The sequence below is a fragment of the Microcebus murinus genome, chromosome 16 (assembly GCF_040939455.1).
Source record: "Microcebus murinus isolate Inina chromosome 16, M.murinus_Inina_mat1.0, whole genome shotgun sequence".
Classification (NCBI taxonomy): Eukaryota; Metazoa; Chordata; class Mammalia; order Primates; family Cheirogaleidae; genus Microcebus; species Microcebus murinus.
In genome coordinates, this window is record NC_134119.1 from 57480373 (window position 1) to 57497575 (window position 17203).

Below are 17203 nucleotides of genomic sequence, written 5' to 3' on the forward strand. Positions count from 1 at the left end.
TCCAGTGATGTATAAATATTTCCATTTATACCGAAGTAAGCCATGTTGTGAAAAAGTTTGGGAAACACCCACCATACCATAGCATGGCATCTAGTCAAAGAAAAAAAGTCTGTCCTCGCATGCAGAACTGGGAGAAGGCTGCGCTCTCCATCTTCTTTGGGGCTTGGGAACTGTCTCCGGGACCTCCCATTTAAGTTGGGGGGTCTCACTATGTTGCCCAGGCTGGGCTCAAGGGATCCTCCCATCTCAGTCTCTCAAGTAGCTGGGACTACAGGCGTGGGCCGGTTTAACTCAGGTGCTGCTGTTTCCCACCCATTTTTTTTTTTTTTTTTGAGACAGAGTCTCACTTTGTTGCCCAGGCTAGAGTGAGTGCCGTGGCGTCAGCCTCGCTCACAGCAACCTCAAACTCCTGGGCTCAAGCGATCCTCCTGCCTCAGCCTCCCGAGTAGCTGGGACTACAGGCATGCGCCACCATGCCCGGCTAATTTTTTCTATATATATTTTTAGTTGGCCAATTAATTTGTTTCTATTTATAGTAGAGACGGGGTCTGGCTCTTGCTCAGGCTGGTTTCAAACTCCTGACCTCGAGCCATCCTCCCGCCTCAGCCTCCCATGGTGCTAGGATTACAGGCGTGAGCCACCGCGCCCGGCTCCCCCCCATGTTTGACGTCTTTATCCTTCAGGTGAGTTGGTTTTGCCTGATGCCTTGATTGAGGGCGACCCCTCGTTAGCCCAACGTCAGCAACAGGTGAACCTCATGCATCTTGCAGCTGTGTCTTCCTTCCTACCGGTGGTCACGCATTTCCCCCGCTCAGATCATCCAGCCTGTGGCTTTTAAGCACATTATTTGTGGGACCTTGTGGGATTAAGCTTGCTCTTAAAACTGGGTGCTTGTGTGTGAGCATGCGGGTCCCCAAGTACGAACTCCACAACTCCCACCCTCTTCCTGCACCGGTGCCACCTCTTGCCATCCTGTCGGTTGACTTACTGGCAAATTAACGCGTTCTGATGTGCGCTTAACAAACGTCGTGTCTTCACAACTGAAACCCATGGAAGATCCCAGCTGCGGACCCTTCTGGGCCACACATCTTATTATTCGTTTTAGCTGTGGTGCCTCCGAGTCTTAAGGGACATTGTTTCACTTCCTTCTTGTCTGTCGGCTTATTCGTGTCTTGGAGGAAGATCCCGGGGCTGTTCTGAGAGCTCACGTTCCCTGCGTGCTTCTCGAGGGTCCTGTGTGTCACGCCACGTGATGTCATATCATTCCGGGGGCCACTTCGCGAGTCCCCCAAGTTTTAGATGAGAAAGCTGAGGCCTGGAAGTGCCCAAAGCCCCCGCCCCTGTGCCGGCTCGACAACCAGCCACGCGTGCGTCGAGGACGGGGCACCCGGAGCACGAGGAGGCCGCCACGGGTGGTGGCTCTAAGCCGCAGGCTTCGGTGGTGACAAGGATGCCGGTGACAGACACTTGGAGTGGCGGGCCAGCTGTGGAGAAAGCCGGGACGCTTTCCGGGAGCCGCAGGTCAGGGAGGAACGTCGCCAGGAGTCCACGCAGACCCGGGGGGCGGTGGCTGCCCGCGCTCTGCTCCTTGTCACCACAGGCTTCCCGCCCGACAGGCGGGTCCGGCAGTCACGGGAGGTCGTGGGCGGGGACGCGAGGGACGGCTGTGGAGGTCGTGGGGGTTGGGGACAGGGGGTCTGGTCTGGGGAGGTCGTGGAAGGGCAGGTCCCGGCTGTTGTGGGAGGTCGTGGGGGGGGCTGGGACAGGCGGTCGCGCTGTCGGCAGTCGTGAGGAGTCGTGGGGGCGGGTACAGGCGGTCCGGCAGTCGTGAGGAGTCGTGGGGGGCGGGTACAGGCGGTCCGGCAGTCGTGAGGAGTCGTGGGGGGCGGGTACAGGCGGTCGCGCTGTCGGCAGTCGTGAGGGGTGGTGGGGGGCGGGTACAGGCTGTCCGGCAGTCGTGAGGAGTCGTGGGGGGCGGGTACAGGCGGTCCGGCAGTCGTGAGGGGTCGTGGGGGGCGGGTACAGGCGGTCCGGCAGTCGTGAGGGGTGGTGGGGGGCGGGTACAGGCTGTCCGGCAGTCGTGAGGAGTCGTGGGGGGCGGGTACAGGCGGTCCGGCAGTCGTGAGGGGTGGTGGGGGGCGGGGACAGGCGGTCCGGCAGTCGTGAGGGGTCGTGGGAGGCAGGGACAGGCTGTCGGGCTGTCGGCAGTCGTGAGGGGTCTTGGGAGGCGGGGACAGGCGGGTCCGGTCGTGGGGGCGGGGACAGGCGGTCCGGTCGTGGGGGCGGGGACAGGCGGTCCGGCAGTCGTGAGGGGTCATGGGGGGCGGGGACAGGCGGTCCGGCAGTCGTGAGGGGTCGTGGGAGGCAGGGACAGGCGGTCCGGCAGTCTTGAGGGGTCGTGGGAGGCAGGGACAGGCGGTCTGACAGTCTTGAGGGGTCGTGGGGGGCGGGGACAGGCTGTCGGGCTGTCGGCAGTCGTGAGGGGTCTTGGGAGGCGGGGACAGGCTGTCGGGCTGTCGGCAGTCGTGAGGGGTCTTGGGAGGCGGGGACAGGCGGGTCCGGTCGTGGGGGCGGGGACAGGCGGTCCGGCAGTCCTGAGGGGTCATGGGGGGCGGGGACAGGCGGCCCGGGCCGTCGTGGGGCGTGGGGCCGGGGACAGGCGGGCCGGGTCAGTAGTGGGAGGTCGTGGGGGGCGGGGACAGGCGGCCCTGCCGTCGTGGGAGGCGGGCCGGGTTGGGGCGAAGCGCGCGACGCCCTGACGCCGGGGCCGTCCCTCCCCGCCGCGGGGCGGCGCTGTGCGGCCGGCGGTTGTCCGGCCGTTGGGCGCCCACGTGGTCTCCGAACGCCGCGAGGCCGGGCGAGGCCGGGCGGGCGCCCGCGGCGGGCGTCGAGCAAGAGGACCGGGCGCGTCGCCTCAGGCGTGGCGGGCGGGCGGCCTGCGAGCGGGGCCGGGCCGCGAGGCGCACCGGGCGCGGAGCTGTGCGGGGCCGTGCGGGGCCGGCCGAGCGCGCCCCGGCGCCGCCGCGAAGATGCTCGAGGTCCTGGTGCTGAAGGTGGGCTCGCCGCGCGGGGCCGCGGGGCCCGACCCGGGTGGGGCCGCACCGGACGCCGGCGTCTCGGTTTCACGGAAGCTGCGAGAAAGTTCCCCGAAGCGTGTGGCGGGCGCTGTGTGGGGCGCTCTCGGCGCCATAAGCGGGTGTTTGTCGGAAACTGAGGTGCGGCCCGGCCCGCCGCCCTGCACCGCCCTGTCCCCGACGGGCCGCGGCTCCTCGGCCCCGGGCCTGCACCCCCAGCTGCCCCCGGTCCCTGTCGCCCCCAGCCCGGGGCTTCTGTCGCCTCCACCCAGGCCTCTGTCGACCCCCAGCCCGACGTTTCTGTCGCCTCCACCCTGGCGTTTCTGTCGCCCCTAGCTGTCCCCGGGTCCCTGTCGCCCCCACCCAGGTGTCTGTTGACTCTCCACCCCGGCGTTTCTGTCACCACCCGCCCCGGGGTCCCTGTCGCCCCCATTCCTGCGTTTCTGTGGCCCCACCCCGCCCCCAGTTCCCTGTCACCCCCACCCCGGCGTTTCTGTGGTCACAGACCCCGCCCCCAGGTCCCTGTCACCCCCACCCCAGTTTCTGTCGCCCCCACCCCGCCCCCAGGTCCCTGTCGCCCCCAGCCTGCCCCCAGGTCCCTGTCGCCCCCCACCCTTGCGTTTCTGTGGTCACAGACCCACCCCCAGGTCCCTGTCGCCCCCACCCCGCCCCAGGTCCCTGTCGCCCCCACCCTGCCCCAGGTCCCTGTCGCCCCCCACCCCTGCGTTTCTGTGGTCACAGACCCACCCCCAGGTCCCTGTCGCCCCCACCCCGGCGTCTCTGTGGCCCCCGCCCGCCCCCAGCTCTCTAGCTCCCGCGCGCCTCACCACGAGGCTCCGCTTGGGGCGACGTCCGGGTCCCCCGACTTCGCGTGCGTGACGAGGCTCGCCCCGGCCGGGCGCGCCGCCTTTCCGTCCCCGAGTCGCGCGCGCTCCCTGGCGACGCTCGGGACAGGGTTACCGCAGGGAGGCGTTTTGCAAACCGGAGCAGAGGGGTGGCTTTCGGTTTTTTGGGAAAAGGAACTAGAAACGACTTTGGCAACCGTGCTCGGGTGGTCAGAGGACAGAGATGTAGCAAATGGCAGGATTTTTGCAGCCACCGGTTTTCCCGCCTCTGTTTCGCGTCGTGTGCCTTGCATCTGAACAAAGGTTCACACGCGCGTTCCAGGCGGCTGACGCTTACAGAGGACTTGCCCGAGACTCTTGGGGTTCCACGCCCCACTGGCGGGCGCCTCTTGACCGCTCAGATGTTGCCTGTCAGTGCTAACGGTGCTAATGCCATCTCTCTTGTTAAAAGGACAGGGCTGCCCGGCACGTCCCCATCCGCTGGGGCACAACTTGGGCAGGAGGAGCGGGACTCGCTGCCTCGGCCTTCGGAGCCCTGAGTTCTCAGCTGGGCCCACAAACCCTTTGTGTCACCCTCCACATCTGGCTCTCACTCAGCTCACCCTCTGAGCAAATTTTCTATCCCATATAGGAGCGTTTCTCCAACTATGGTACAGGTTCCAGCTGTAGCCCTCGATATTTAAGTTTTACAAGGATTAAATGTTTTTTCTCCCCAAATATCCATAGACAGGTGATGGAATAAACAAAATGTGGTATGCTTATATACGATGGAATATTATTTAGACTTAAATAGCTGAGAAATCTTTGACTTACAGTCCTAAAAATTTCCCCCATATATTCTTCTAGAAATGTTAATAATTTCCAATTGGAGACATGATCTGAGGTTTTGTATGTGGTACAAGGAACAAATGGAGGTTCATTTTTTTGCACTTGGTTATCTAGTTGTTCCAGCATGATGTGTTGAAAAGACTGTCCTTTCTCCATTGAATTGCCTTTGTAGAAAATCAATTGACCTTGTATGTGTGAGTCTATTCCTGTCGTATTGATTGATGTGTCTGTGCCTTCTCCCGCAGTCTTGATTACTGCAGCTTTATTGTTAAGGCCAGAACTCAAAGTGTGAGTCTCCCAACTGTTCTTCATTTTCAGAATGATTTTGGCTATTTTAGTTCTCTAGCTTTTCTAGTAAGAATTTTGAAATTAGCTGTCGATGTCTACACAATAACCAGCTGAAATGGAGTTGTATTTATAGATCAGGTCAGAGAAAATCAACACCTTAATCTAGGAATGCAGTATGTCTACATTTATTTGGGGGTCATCTTTGATTTCTTTCCATCAGTGTTTTTTTTTTTTTTTTTTTTTTTTTTTTTTTTTTTTGGAGACAGAGTCTCACTTTGTTGCCCAGGCTAGAGTGAGTGCCGTGGCGTCAGCCTGGCTCACAGCAACCTCACTCTCCGGGGCTCAGCGATCCTCCTGCCTCAGCCTCCCGAGTAGCTGGGACTACAGGCATGCGCCACCATGCCCAGCTAATTTTTTGTATATATATTTTTAGTTGGTCAATTAATTTATTTCTATTTTTGGTAGAGACGGGGTCTCGCTCAGGCTGGTTTCGAACTCCTGACCTTGAGCAATCCGCACGCCTCGGCCTCCCAAAGTGCTAGGATTACAGGCGTGAGCCACCACGCCCGGCTCCATCAGTGTTTTGTACCTTTCAGCATAGGAATTTTGCACGTATTTTTTAGGTTGATATTATACCTAAGTAATTCCTGGTTTTTGGTGCTGTGGCAAATGGTACTGTTTTTTAAATTTAAATTTCCAATTTCCCTTGATGGAGTATAATAGAGTACTACAATTGAATTTTTTGTGACCTTGTAGCCTGTAGCCTTTTACATTCACTTAGTTCTAGTATATATTTGTTTTTTATTGTGGTAAAATACATATAACATAAAAGTTAGCACCCTAACCATTTTGTTTTGTTTTGTTTTTGAGACAGGGTCTCAAGCTCCTGGCCTCAAGTGATCCTCCTACCTTGGCCTCTCAAAGTGTGCCCAGTCTCATTTTTAAGCGTGTAATTCAATAGTATTTTTCCCAGGGTCTATAATTGTTACCTGCAAGTGACATCCAACTATTCTGCTGTTACTAGACTTGGAATATCCGCCTTTCTTTTTTACAATTATTTGTTACAAAAATGTTCAAACATTCAGAAAAGCAGAAATAATACTAATGTGAACACCTGTATTCCTGCCTCCTGGTATTAGGATCCAAAATCTTGGGATGTCGGCCGGGCGCAGTGGCTCATGCCTGTAATCCTAGCACTCTGGGAGGCCGAGGTGGGTGGATCACTCAAGGTCAGGAGTTTGAAACCGGCCTGAGCAAGAGTGAGACCCCGTCTCTACTATAAATAGAAATTAATTGGCCAACTAATATATATAGAAAAAATTAGCCGGGCATGGTGGCCATGTCTGTAGTCCCAGCTACTTGGGAGGCTGAGGCGAGGATGGCTTGAGCCCAGGAGAGTGAGGTTGCTGTGAGCGAGGCTGACGCCACGGCACTCTAGCCTGGGCAACAGAGTGAGACTCTGTCTCAAAAAAAAATAACAAAATCTTGGGATGTCATTGCTTCCAGGTGCTTTCAGTAGGCAGAGTGAAGAAGTACATTTGATAAAACACGTGTTCTTATTGGTATTTTCAACTCAAATTTTACTTTTCATTTTATATTTGTGTCTTTTCTCTAACAATGAAAATGGTGGTTTGTAATAACAATACATAACAAGGCACATTCAGGGAAGTCTGACTTTTATCCTTGTCCCTTGTCCATTCTTTCATCCCCCTGTAGGTCATAACCGTGTTTGTTTTGGTTCATCTGCCATCATTTCTCGTTTTAATGTGAACAGAATGTACATATATTCACATTTCTGTTTCTTACAAAAAACAGAATATTAAAAACACTGTTCCGAACCTTGCTTTTATATATTATGGATATTTTCAAAATTGAGGAGATCAAGGTCATCTATTTGCTTTTTGAGTCACAACATTTAATTGAGAATTACCTATTATTGGTCACATGTTTTTATCTTTACTTTTTTATCTATGGTGTGATCATTTAAGACAAAGGTAGTTTTCAAGAATTTGTTAGATCACTTAAATTAAAAACAGTGATTGTAAAGTTTATTATTTTTTGGTTCTACTTTTAAATCATGCATTGTTTTGTTTTTAATTTTACAGATTGAAGATCCAGGTTGCTTCTGGGTTGTTATAAAAGGATCTAGTCCCCTTTTAGATCATGATGTTGACTATCAAAAACTAAATAGTTCCATGAATGACTTCTATAACAGCATGTGTCAAGATATAGAAATAAAACCATTAATGTTGGAAGAAGGGCAGGTATGTATCTAAGTGTGTTTTCATCACTGTGTCTTGAAACACCACTTAAAATGTAAAGTATTTTGGCAACTAAGATGATGAAAGCTTTTAGAGTATTTTAGTTTCCTGTACTCGTTGCCTTGTGTTAGGTTCTTTAGGTTTCACAGGATTCAGGCCAGCCCTGGAGAAGGGGTAATGGTTGTGTAAGGTTCATGTGAGACAATGAGAGATGGAAATCTAAACCCAGACTTAGGGCCATCCTCCTGGTGCTGCCGACCAGGGGATTATTCTAGATCCAACACAGGTGTGGAGACCTCAGCAAAGAGGGCATGGCGTCTTCATTCTAGGGTTTTGCCTCCCTTTGGGTTGCTCGTGACTTCGGCCAACTCACACGTCTTTATTTCCTTCATGGCTCTTCCTCACTTTTTTTTTTTTTTTTTTTTTTTTTTTTTTGAGACAGAGTCTCACTTTCTTGCCTAGGCTAGAATGAGTGCCGTGGTGTCAGCCTAGCTCACAGCAACCTCAAACTCCTGGGCTCAAGCGATCCTCCTGCCTCAGCCTCCCGAGTAGCTGGGACTACAGGCACGAGCCACCATGCCCGGCTGATTTTTATATTATATATATTAGTTGGCCAATTAATTTATTTCTATTTTTATGGTAGAGACGGGGTCTCGCTCAGGCTGGTTTTGAACTCCTGACCTTGAGCAATCCGCCCGCCTCGGCCTCCCAGAGTGCTAGGATTACAGGCGTGAGCCACCGCGCCCGGCCTCTTCCTCACTTTCTTGCACCCCCAGCTCCTGTTGCCCAGCGTCTGAGTCTACAGGTCAGCCACATTTCAGAAGAATTTGAATTTTTTGTAATAATGTGATGGGAAAAGATTTATAAACTCTTTATAAGAAAAAGCAGAAACAGTTGAATTCCTTCCCCAACCCCAAAATCATTGTCAATAATATAATTCTTTTTTTTGATACCATTTTTCAATACCATTGACTTATTGAAGAAATGAAGCCAGGTCAGTTATCCTTTAAAAATATTTCACATTTTAGATAGCAATTGCTTCCTTGTGGTGGTGGTTTAGCTATTTCTCAACGCTTTGTATTTTCTGTGGACTGATAGTTAAATATAAAGTTTTGGATAGATTTAGGGTCACATTTGTTTTTTAAGAATAGGTGTGCTATGACCTTCATATTGTATTGAATTGGGAGATAATATTACCCAATTGAACTTAGGCCAGTTAATAACCCTAAAATGGCTTCTTAAGTGTTCAAGTGAAAGGAAGAGTCACACGTCTTCTGCCTTAAGTCAAAAGCAAGAAATGATTAAGTTTAGAGAGAAGGCATGTCGAAAGGCTGAGATGCTAGGCCACTTGTGCCAAATGGTTAGTCAAGTTGTGAATACAAAGAAAAAGTTCTTGCAGGAAATTTAAAATGCTACTGCAGTGAACACACAAATAAGAAAGTAAAACAGCCTTATTGCTGATGTGGAGAAAGTTTAGGGGTCTAGATAGAAGATCAAAGCAACTACAACATTCACTTAAGCCAGAGCCTAATCCAGAGCAGGGCCCTGACTCTCTTGGCTTCTGTGAAGGTTGAGAGGTGAGGGAGCTGCAGAGGAAAAGTTTGAAGCTAGCAGAGTTTGGTTCATGAGGTTGTAGGAAAGAGGCCGTCTCCATAACATAAAGGTTCAGGGTGAGGTGGTGGTGTAGAAGCCGCAGCGGGAAGATTTAGCTAGGGTCATCGATGAAGGTGGCTGCACTAAACAGATCTTTTTTGGTAGACAAAACAGCCTTCTAGGCCTTTCATAGCCTGAAGAAGTCAATGCCTGGCTTCAAAGGACAGCTGACTGTTGCTAGGGCCTAATGCGACTTTAAGTTAAGATCAGTGCTCATTTACCATTCCAAAAATCTGAGGGCCCTGAAGAATTATGTTAAATTGGCCAGGTGCGGTGGCTCACGCCTGTAATCCTAGCACTCTGGGAGGCCAAGGCGGGCGGATTGTTTGAGCTCAGGAGTTCCAGACCAGCCTGAGCAAGAGCGAGACCCCGTCTCTACTATAAATAGAAACAAATTAATTGACCAACTAAAAATATATAGAGAAAAAATTAGCCGGGCATGGTGGCGCATGCCTGTAGTCCCAGCTACTCGGGAGGCTGAAACAGGATGATCCCTTGAGCCCAGGAGTTTGAGGTTGCTGTGAGCTAGGCTGACGCCATGGCACTCTAGCCCGGGCAACAGAGTAAGACTCTGTCTCAAAAAAAAAAAAAAAAAAAAAAAAGGAGCTTAATACATCTAAGCTAGTGAACATCATGGTTTAGCCTAGCCTACCTTAAACGTGCTCAGAATACTTATATTAGCCTGTTGTTGGGCAAAATCATCTAACACAAAAGCCTATTTTATCATAAAGTGTGGAATGTCTGTGTAATTCATTGAAAACTGCACACTATGTTGAGATTGCAACCGTTTTGCACCATCATAAGGTTGGAAAATTCTAAGTCAGGGACCATCTATGTTTATTCAACCATGCAACAGGCAGTTTTGGAAAACTTAGCATATGTACTGGGCACTGACTGTACTCAGTACTGAAAAGATGGCAGTGAACCAAAGAAACAAGAGTCCATGTCGTCACGAAGCCAGCGTCCAGTTATGGCTGACAGCGTTAGAGGGCGGTGGCAGCTGCGGGGAGGGAATGGGAGGGTGAGCCTGGGGTTGCAGTTTCCTGTTGGTCTGATACATGATTGATAATCATTTGCAAGCAATATTTTCTGATTTAAGAAGGTAAAGCTTATTTTAATCTAAAATCGTCCTTGATTAAGGAGCCAAAATGACGGCAGTAATAAAAACAATGAAATAGAATCCAGGTGGCCTGTGTTCTTCTGAGGTTCCCTTACCTGCAGAGGGTGTTGACCTGGGCAGGTCAAGCCTCCTGGCGTCTCTTTCCTCTGCTATAAGGTAAAATGTAGGCCAAGATGATTTTGAGAGTGTCTTTTAATTCTCATTGTATGACGAGGGATTTTAACACTTTTTATTTTGTAGGTTTGTGTGGTTTACTGTCAGGAGCTAAAGTGCTGGTGCAGGGCCATTATTAAATCAATCATGTCCTCAGCAGACCACTACCTGGCAGAATGTTTCCTTGTGGATTTTGCTAAGTACATTCCAGTAAAGTCTAAAAAGTACGTATGTATTTATTTTGCCTTAAAGTCTTAATGGGAAAAAAATGCCAGTTTTAAAAGGAGAATGTCAGTTTTTAAAGTGAGTGAGTAGAGGTCATTACACATGCACTGATGGAAGAGCAGGTGATCTGAATGCAGACAGGTGGCTCTGACCCTCCTCTGCCTTCCTGGGGGGGGGGCAGGTTCAGGCTGTTCGCTCTGTGTCTCGGGGCTCTTTGCTAGCCGCTCTCCTGGTCTGGACGCAGTGGCTGCTTCAGGAGGGCGGGGCTGCAAGAAGGACGCACCAGAAGGCGGAGAGCCCTTGTCTCCACAGACGGCGGAGGTTACGATCACAACCTCGAGTTGCAGAGAGCAGAGCATATGCTCAAGTACATATTCTTGGTTGTCCTGCTTCGCACAGTGAGGGTGTGGCTGTCGCATGACGTGGGGACACAAAATGAGCTGGTAGCTGGATGGTGACTGTCCAGCCTTCAGTGGTTCTGGGACCACACATCATAGTTCATTAGAAAACACTACCAACAAGCCAGGCTTGGCATAGTTTCCTGTCCCAGAATAAGAGGATGTCAGTTTAATAAATAAATGTGAGGGCTGTTCTTTCACTGAAGAAAGAGCAATACCACATAGATTTCAGTTGCAATAATAGGTGTCTCTTGGATAGAAGAATTTCATGGCAGAAGGGCTTATCAGACACTGGAAATTTGCAGATATTTAAGGAAAAAGTAGATGTCCTTTCGACTTACGATTCTGTACCTTTGTATAATATAACCATAATTGTTATGAAAATGATAACTATTGTGTTTATCTGTTTGAGGAACTTTTTGTATTTGGTGTTGTATTTGTTTTGGACAAGAGAATCGTATGACTAAATAGAGCACAAGGGGGCCTGGAGGGACAGTTAGTGCCATCACCACCTCCTAGCCTCTCTGAGCAAAGCTGGCCAGGCTGCCCGCGCTGGGGCCCTGGGGAGGAGAACCAGCTCCCACTGAAAGAGTGTGTTGAAGTGACCTGTTGTTTGCTGGAAGAAGGATGGAAATAAAAATGTTGAACTTCTTCTTATCAAATCTCTTTCCTTCAGCTCTTGGGTGAGAAGTTGGCAAATACTGTTAAAACATCTGTTCATTTACAGACGTTTTCAGGTGGTCAGTATTGAAATTGGTATTTAAAAATCTTGAGTAGAATTTGCATCTAGGTTTGTTCATTATTGCCTAGTATTTTTTCAACCTACGGAGCCTTACTAGACTTTTTTTCCTAAACTCCTACCCTGTGCCATGAAATTTCAATGCCACGGAAGTAGTGTCTTGTTTATGTGCCATATGTATAACTGTGCTTTATGTGTAAAAAGAATAAGGTTTTGCTCAACCCCCAAGAAACAGCTTTTTGCATCAATGGCCAAATAAAGCACTGTTGTTGCTTTATTAGATACTGTTAATATTAGACACTGTTATTAGACACTAATATTAGACACTTTATTAGATACTGTTAATATTAGACACTGTTGGTGCCATATTAGAAACATTGTTTTTTGTGTGTTTTGTTTTACATTAAGTATATTGATTAAATAGGTGTACTTAAAAGGAATATGCTGTGTATAGTTTTCCTTTGTAACGGAACTGTTTCTGTTTCACTTTGAAGCATCCGAGTCGCAATAGAGTCTTTTATGCAGCTTCCCTATAGAGCAAAAAAATTCAGCCTGTACTGCACAAAACCTGTCACTTTACACATTGACTTCTGCGAAGACAGTGCTGAAATTGCGTAAGTACAGCTTATTGAGTAGTTTGAATCATTAGTAGAAGCCTTAGATCAGGTGTATGATGTTACGAAATCAATCCCTCTGTGCGAGTGCTAAGCAGAAGTCTCTTGGTTCTTGGGCACGCGGCCTCTTGGTGTTTGTCAAGCCTTGCCGGCCGGCAGAGTCCCCAGGAAGCCCCAGCCCCAGGGATCATGGTCAGGGCATTTGGAGCAGGGCCTGAGCTCTGTGCATTTGCCTTTTTTTTTTTAAACCTGTGAAAAGTAGCAAGTTAACTGTAGAGAGCACATTCATAAAACACAGGATCATGGAGCACTTAAAGAAAAAGCCCATCACATTCTCCTCTGGGCTCACATCCTCCCTCCTGGGAGGCCTCTGTGGTCTGTTCCGGCTCTGAACTCCCAGACTTTTGTCAGTGCTTTTATACACACACATTTACATGGAACTTTCCATGAAAATTAGAACATACTATCTTACTTGAGAAATTAACTTAAGAATGTCTGTTGAAGCTCTTTGCTGATACATGTACCTCTCCTACCTACCTTTAGTCTTTTTCATGGGAAGATATAATTGACATACTTGTTGTATGTAACCATTTCCCTCTTGATAGACAGCTAGGTTGTTTCTCAACCATTTGCACTATACATTCCCATCAGAACATAGATAAAGCTGTATGAAATAGATTTGGAGACATATACCCTGCACCCCAATCTTTGCTCTTTTTTCGTAGTGTTTGCCTACATTGCTGATGTTTGCACAGGATGGATCTATGCACAGGGCAGTGCTTTGTGGGATGTGGGTACAATCTCTGCTGTCTTGGACGAGCACTACCAAGTGGCTTGAGTTCTGTCTCCTGTGGTCTGTGGGGCAGTCCCATCCTTCTACCTGGTGCTCCTCCTCTCCTCCCCCTCCACAATGTGGCATTGTGGAAAGAAAAGCCACAGGGAGCAGCCCAGTTCTGACTGCACTTGCACATCCCGGTGACGGTCCAGTGTGCACTCTCAACTTGGAAGCTGCATCTCTTGTGGATGCTTTCATGGGCTCTTTGGAGACTTTCCATTCTCCACTGTCCCCCAGCTCCCCAGACCCCATCACCTACAGTTCCCTTGAAGTGGCGAATGCATCACTCTTGTGGCCGGCCTTGGAGTCGGCACTGAAGTGGTGATGGGCCAGCTTGTCTGTGCTGAAGCCAGGGGTCTCCGCCAGGCTGCCCTCCAATCAGCCCAAACCACCACTCAGGAGAGCCTCTGGGCGTGGCGGTCCCCAGCACGCAGCAACCCCTGCCCCTCCGCTGTCCTCCTTCAGAGCAGCCAGCGGCTGACTTTCCAGGTGAGGTTTGGGCGCTTGCCTGCATGGCCCAGGTCACCTGCGGCAGCAGTCCATTCCTGTCCTCCTCACCCTCACCTGGCCATGACCCCCTTCCCAGCACTGCAGGAGTCTTCAGTCCAAGGGTACACCCAGTATAGACAAAGGGCTTATGAGCACGTCATCCTACTGGGTTTTGATCACCCTCTTTGACATGTGATGTCTTTGTGCTTGCACTTTATACATCTTTCTCAAGATGTGTATTACAATTTGCACCACATTTCCCTCCAAAAAGACTAGCAATTTATACTACCATCACTGGAGCATAGAAAGTGCTGTTTTTTCCCACATAATATTGAATATTATGAGATTTTTAAATTTTTGCTTGTTTGCTGGGTGAAAATGACATTGTTTATATATATAATTTTTTCCCATGGATCCCTAGGAGTAGACATGTTAAATTTGTATTTTTTTGGATTTTCAAAATTGGGTGTCTCTTCATGTGGTTATTTTGTGTGTGTGTTTGTGAGATGAGAGATTGATTTACCTGTTCATATACTAGATTGAGTTTTCTCTTAGATTGTGTGCTATTTTCTTATTAGGACGAGACTACATTTGTTTTTTGTTTTTTAAAAAACATATTAGGTAAACCTTAAAATCTATACCCTCATAATATGCCGAAATAAAAAAAAAAAACATATTAGGTGAATGTTTTTTGTGTAGCAAGGTTTTAGAACCACTATCTTTTTTTTTTTTTTTTTTTTTTTTTTTTTTTGAGACAGAGTCTCGCTTTGTTGCCCAGGCTAGAGTGAGTGCCGTGGCGTCAGCCTAGCTCACAGCAATCTCAGACTCCTGGGCTTGAGTGATCCTTCTGCCTCAGCCTCCCGAGTAGCTGGGACTACAGGCATGCGCCACCATGCCCGGCTAATTTTTTATATATATATCAGTTGGCCAATTAATTTCTTTCTATTTATAGTAGAGACGGGGTCTCGCTCTTGCTCAGGCTGGTTTTGAACTCCTGACCTTGAGCAATCCGCCCGCCTCGGCCTCCCAAGAGCTAGGATTACAGGCGTGAGCCACAGCGCCCGGCCTAGAACCACTATCTTTATTTTACTGCCTCCTCTTAGAAATCCTTTGTAATTCTCTTTAATTGCTTAGTATCTTTCTTAGTAAAAATAACTAAGATTTATGAATAATGGTTATGTCAGGCACTGGGCTGTTTTATGTACATTATCTCATTTGATCTTTTTTTTTTTTTTTTTTTGAGACAGAGTCTCGCTTGTTGCCCAGGCTAGAGTGAGTGCCGTGGCGTCAGCCTAGCTCACAGCAACCTCAAACTCCTGGGCTCAAGCAATCCTTCTGCCTCAGCCTCCCGAGTAGCTGGGACTACAGGCATGCGCCACCATGCCCGGCTAATTTTTTATATATATATCAGTTGGCCAATTAATTTCTTTCTATTTATAGTAGAGACGGGGTCTCGCTCTTGCTCAGGCTGGTTTTGAACTCCTGACCTTGAGCAATCCGCCCGCCTCGGCCTCCCAAGAGCTAGGATTACAGGCGTGAGCCACAGCGCCCGGCCTAGAACCACTATCTTTATTTTACTGCCTCCTCTTAGAAATCCTTTGTAATTCTCTTTAATTGCTTAGTATCTTTCTTAGTAAAAATAACTAAGATTTATGAATAATGGTTATGTCAGGCACTGGGTTGTTTTATGTACATTATCTCATTTGATCTTTTTTTTTTTTTTTTTTTTGAGACAGAGTCTCGCTTGTTGCCCAGGCTAGAGTGAGTGCCGTGGCGTCAGCCTAGCTCACAGCAACCTCAAACTCCTGGGCTCAAGCAATCCTTCTGCCTCAGCCTCCCGAGTAGCTGGGACTACAGGCATGCGCCACCATGCCCGGCTAATTTTATATATATATATACATTAGTTGGCCAATTAATTTCTTTCTATTTATAGTAGAGACGGGGTCTTGCTCTTGCTCAGGCTGGTTTCGAACTCCTGACCTCGAGCAATCCGCCCGCCTCAGCCTCCCAGAGTGCTAGGATTACAGGCGTGAGCCACCGCGCCCGGCTTCATTTGATCTTTAAAACAACCCTTGGAGGAGGGGGGTGGCATCTCTGATAAATAAAACCAGTCAGTAGAAGCATACAATTTCTCATTCTAACCTTAATTTTTATTTTATTTTTGTTCCATGCTTCTAAGTACTGGTTTCTCCTGTTTCTTTGTTCCCTACAGTTTTCCTATGATTTTCTTTCCAAAGCACAGGGAAGATGTAGAAAGGGCAAGATTCGGAGATGAAGTGGGAGACGGTGAGAGGGTGGGAGAGTGGGCAGACGGAGGAAACCATGGGCCGGTAGAGGCTGCCTTTCGGGTGACGACTTCTTAGAGGATGCGTTAGCCACATGCCCTGAGCCCTCCTCTGTGCCAGTCTGTGCCGGACGCTGCACACTCAGTCTCTGCTTGTCTTCTGGTTGGAGAGACAGGTGTGTCGCAGGTCACGGGGGCTGACAGCGTTGCAGCAGACAATGCCGTGGTGCAGAGCGCGGGTCCTTCTTGGTGGGGCCCCCGTGAGGCGCGTCTGCTCTGCACAGGCAGCGGCGTTGGCAGGAAAGCGCTGCAGGATGCAGCTGGGATCTTCTCCCAGCACGGAGCCAGAGCTGAGCTTCTTATTGTCTGCATCATGGGTTCAATGTGAAATGTGAGAAATAGCCAGCGTATGGTTTACAAAATGATGTTAGTTTAGTGTACTAGCTTCAGGTTTTTGTTTAATGAAGTTACATGTGTTCACTGTTCCAGACCTGCCAAGAAGTGGGACAGTGCGGCTATCCAGTACTTCCAGAACATTCTAAAAGGTAAGGCCGGTGCATGCATGATCACCGCAGCCTGCCTTGAACTAGCACCCAAAGCTGTTTGACCCTGCTCATATACGTTTCCTGCGTTACCTGGAGCTTCCTCCACTCGAGGTGTCGCAGGAACTGTACCACTGGAACTTTGCAGGTGAATGTGGGCAACAGTGATTGACAGCTGAAACTGGAAGGGCGCTGTTTAGAGGAACCCCACACAGCGATGCCTGCCTTAGTTTGCGTAAAAGCTCCAGCGCTGCAAGCAAATTTGTGTGCATTTTATTGGACCAGTGATTGACAAAAAGCCTGGCTCTTAGTGAGCAGGGGATAGTAAATGGATTATTGTGCAATAATTATTACTGCTAATTTAAGGTGTACAGAATGTCTTTGCCTATTTAGTGTGCTCCCTTTGTTATATATCAGTGACCATCAAACAGTCTCTTTGTGGCATCTGTCCTTACCCCTGGCAGGGAGGAGTCAAATACCTGTGCCTGCCTCTTTGGGCTATTCCAGAGAGTTGGTAGGTGGGAAATGCCGGCACACCGGGTGGTAGCTGGCTGGGTTCTGGCCCCTCTCCGGTGCCGGGCCTGTCTGGGTAAAGGAACAGCCAGAAACTTTGAACTTGGGAGGTGGCTGGGTTATGAGTTTTGGCCCTCGTGAGCCATGGAGGTTGCTGGGAGAGGACCCTGGGTCTGGAGGAGGCAGACATCTATTTCTGTGTGGCCTCAGATGAGTGACTTAACCCTCTCAGAACCTGGTCTCCTCACCTGTGAAGTGACAGTGCTTATCTGAGAGGGTGTGGTAAAAATGAAATAAGGTTTATAAAGGACTTAGCATCCTGCCTGATAGGCCCCCACGCAC

The 17203-nt window shown here is 49.4% G+C and overlaps 1 protein-coding gene across 1 annotated transcript in view; it reads left to right on the forward strand.

The window, feature by feature from the left end:
• Positions 1 to 2834: 2834 nt before the first annotated feature.
• Positions 2835 to 17203, forward strand: part of TDRD12 (tudor domain containing 12) — a 58865-nt gene continuing 44496 nt past the window's right edge. Inside the window, exons 1-5 of the mRNA XM_020283324.2 lie at positions 2835 to 3053; positions 7141 to 7299; positions 10310 to 10446; positions 12079 to 12198; positions 16296 to 16351. Of these exons, the coding sequence (XP_020138913.2) occupies positions 3030 to 3053; positions 7141 to 7299; positions 10310 to 10446; positions 12079 to 12198; positions 16296 to 16351 (496 nt within the window). The 5' untranslated portion in view covers positions 2835 to 3029. The remainder of the gene's footprint in view (positions 3054 to 7140; positions 7300 to 10309; positions 10447 to 12078; positions 12199 to 16295; positions 16352 to 17203) is intronic.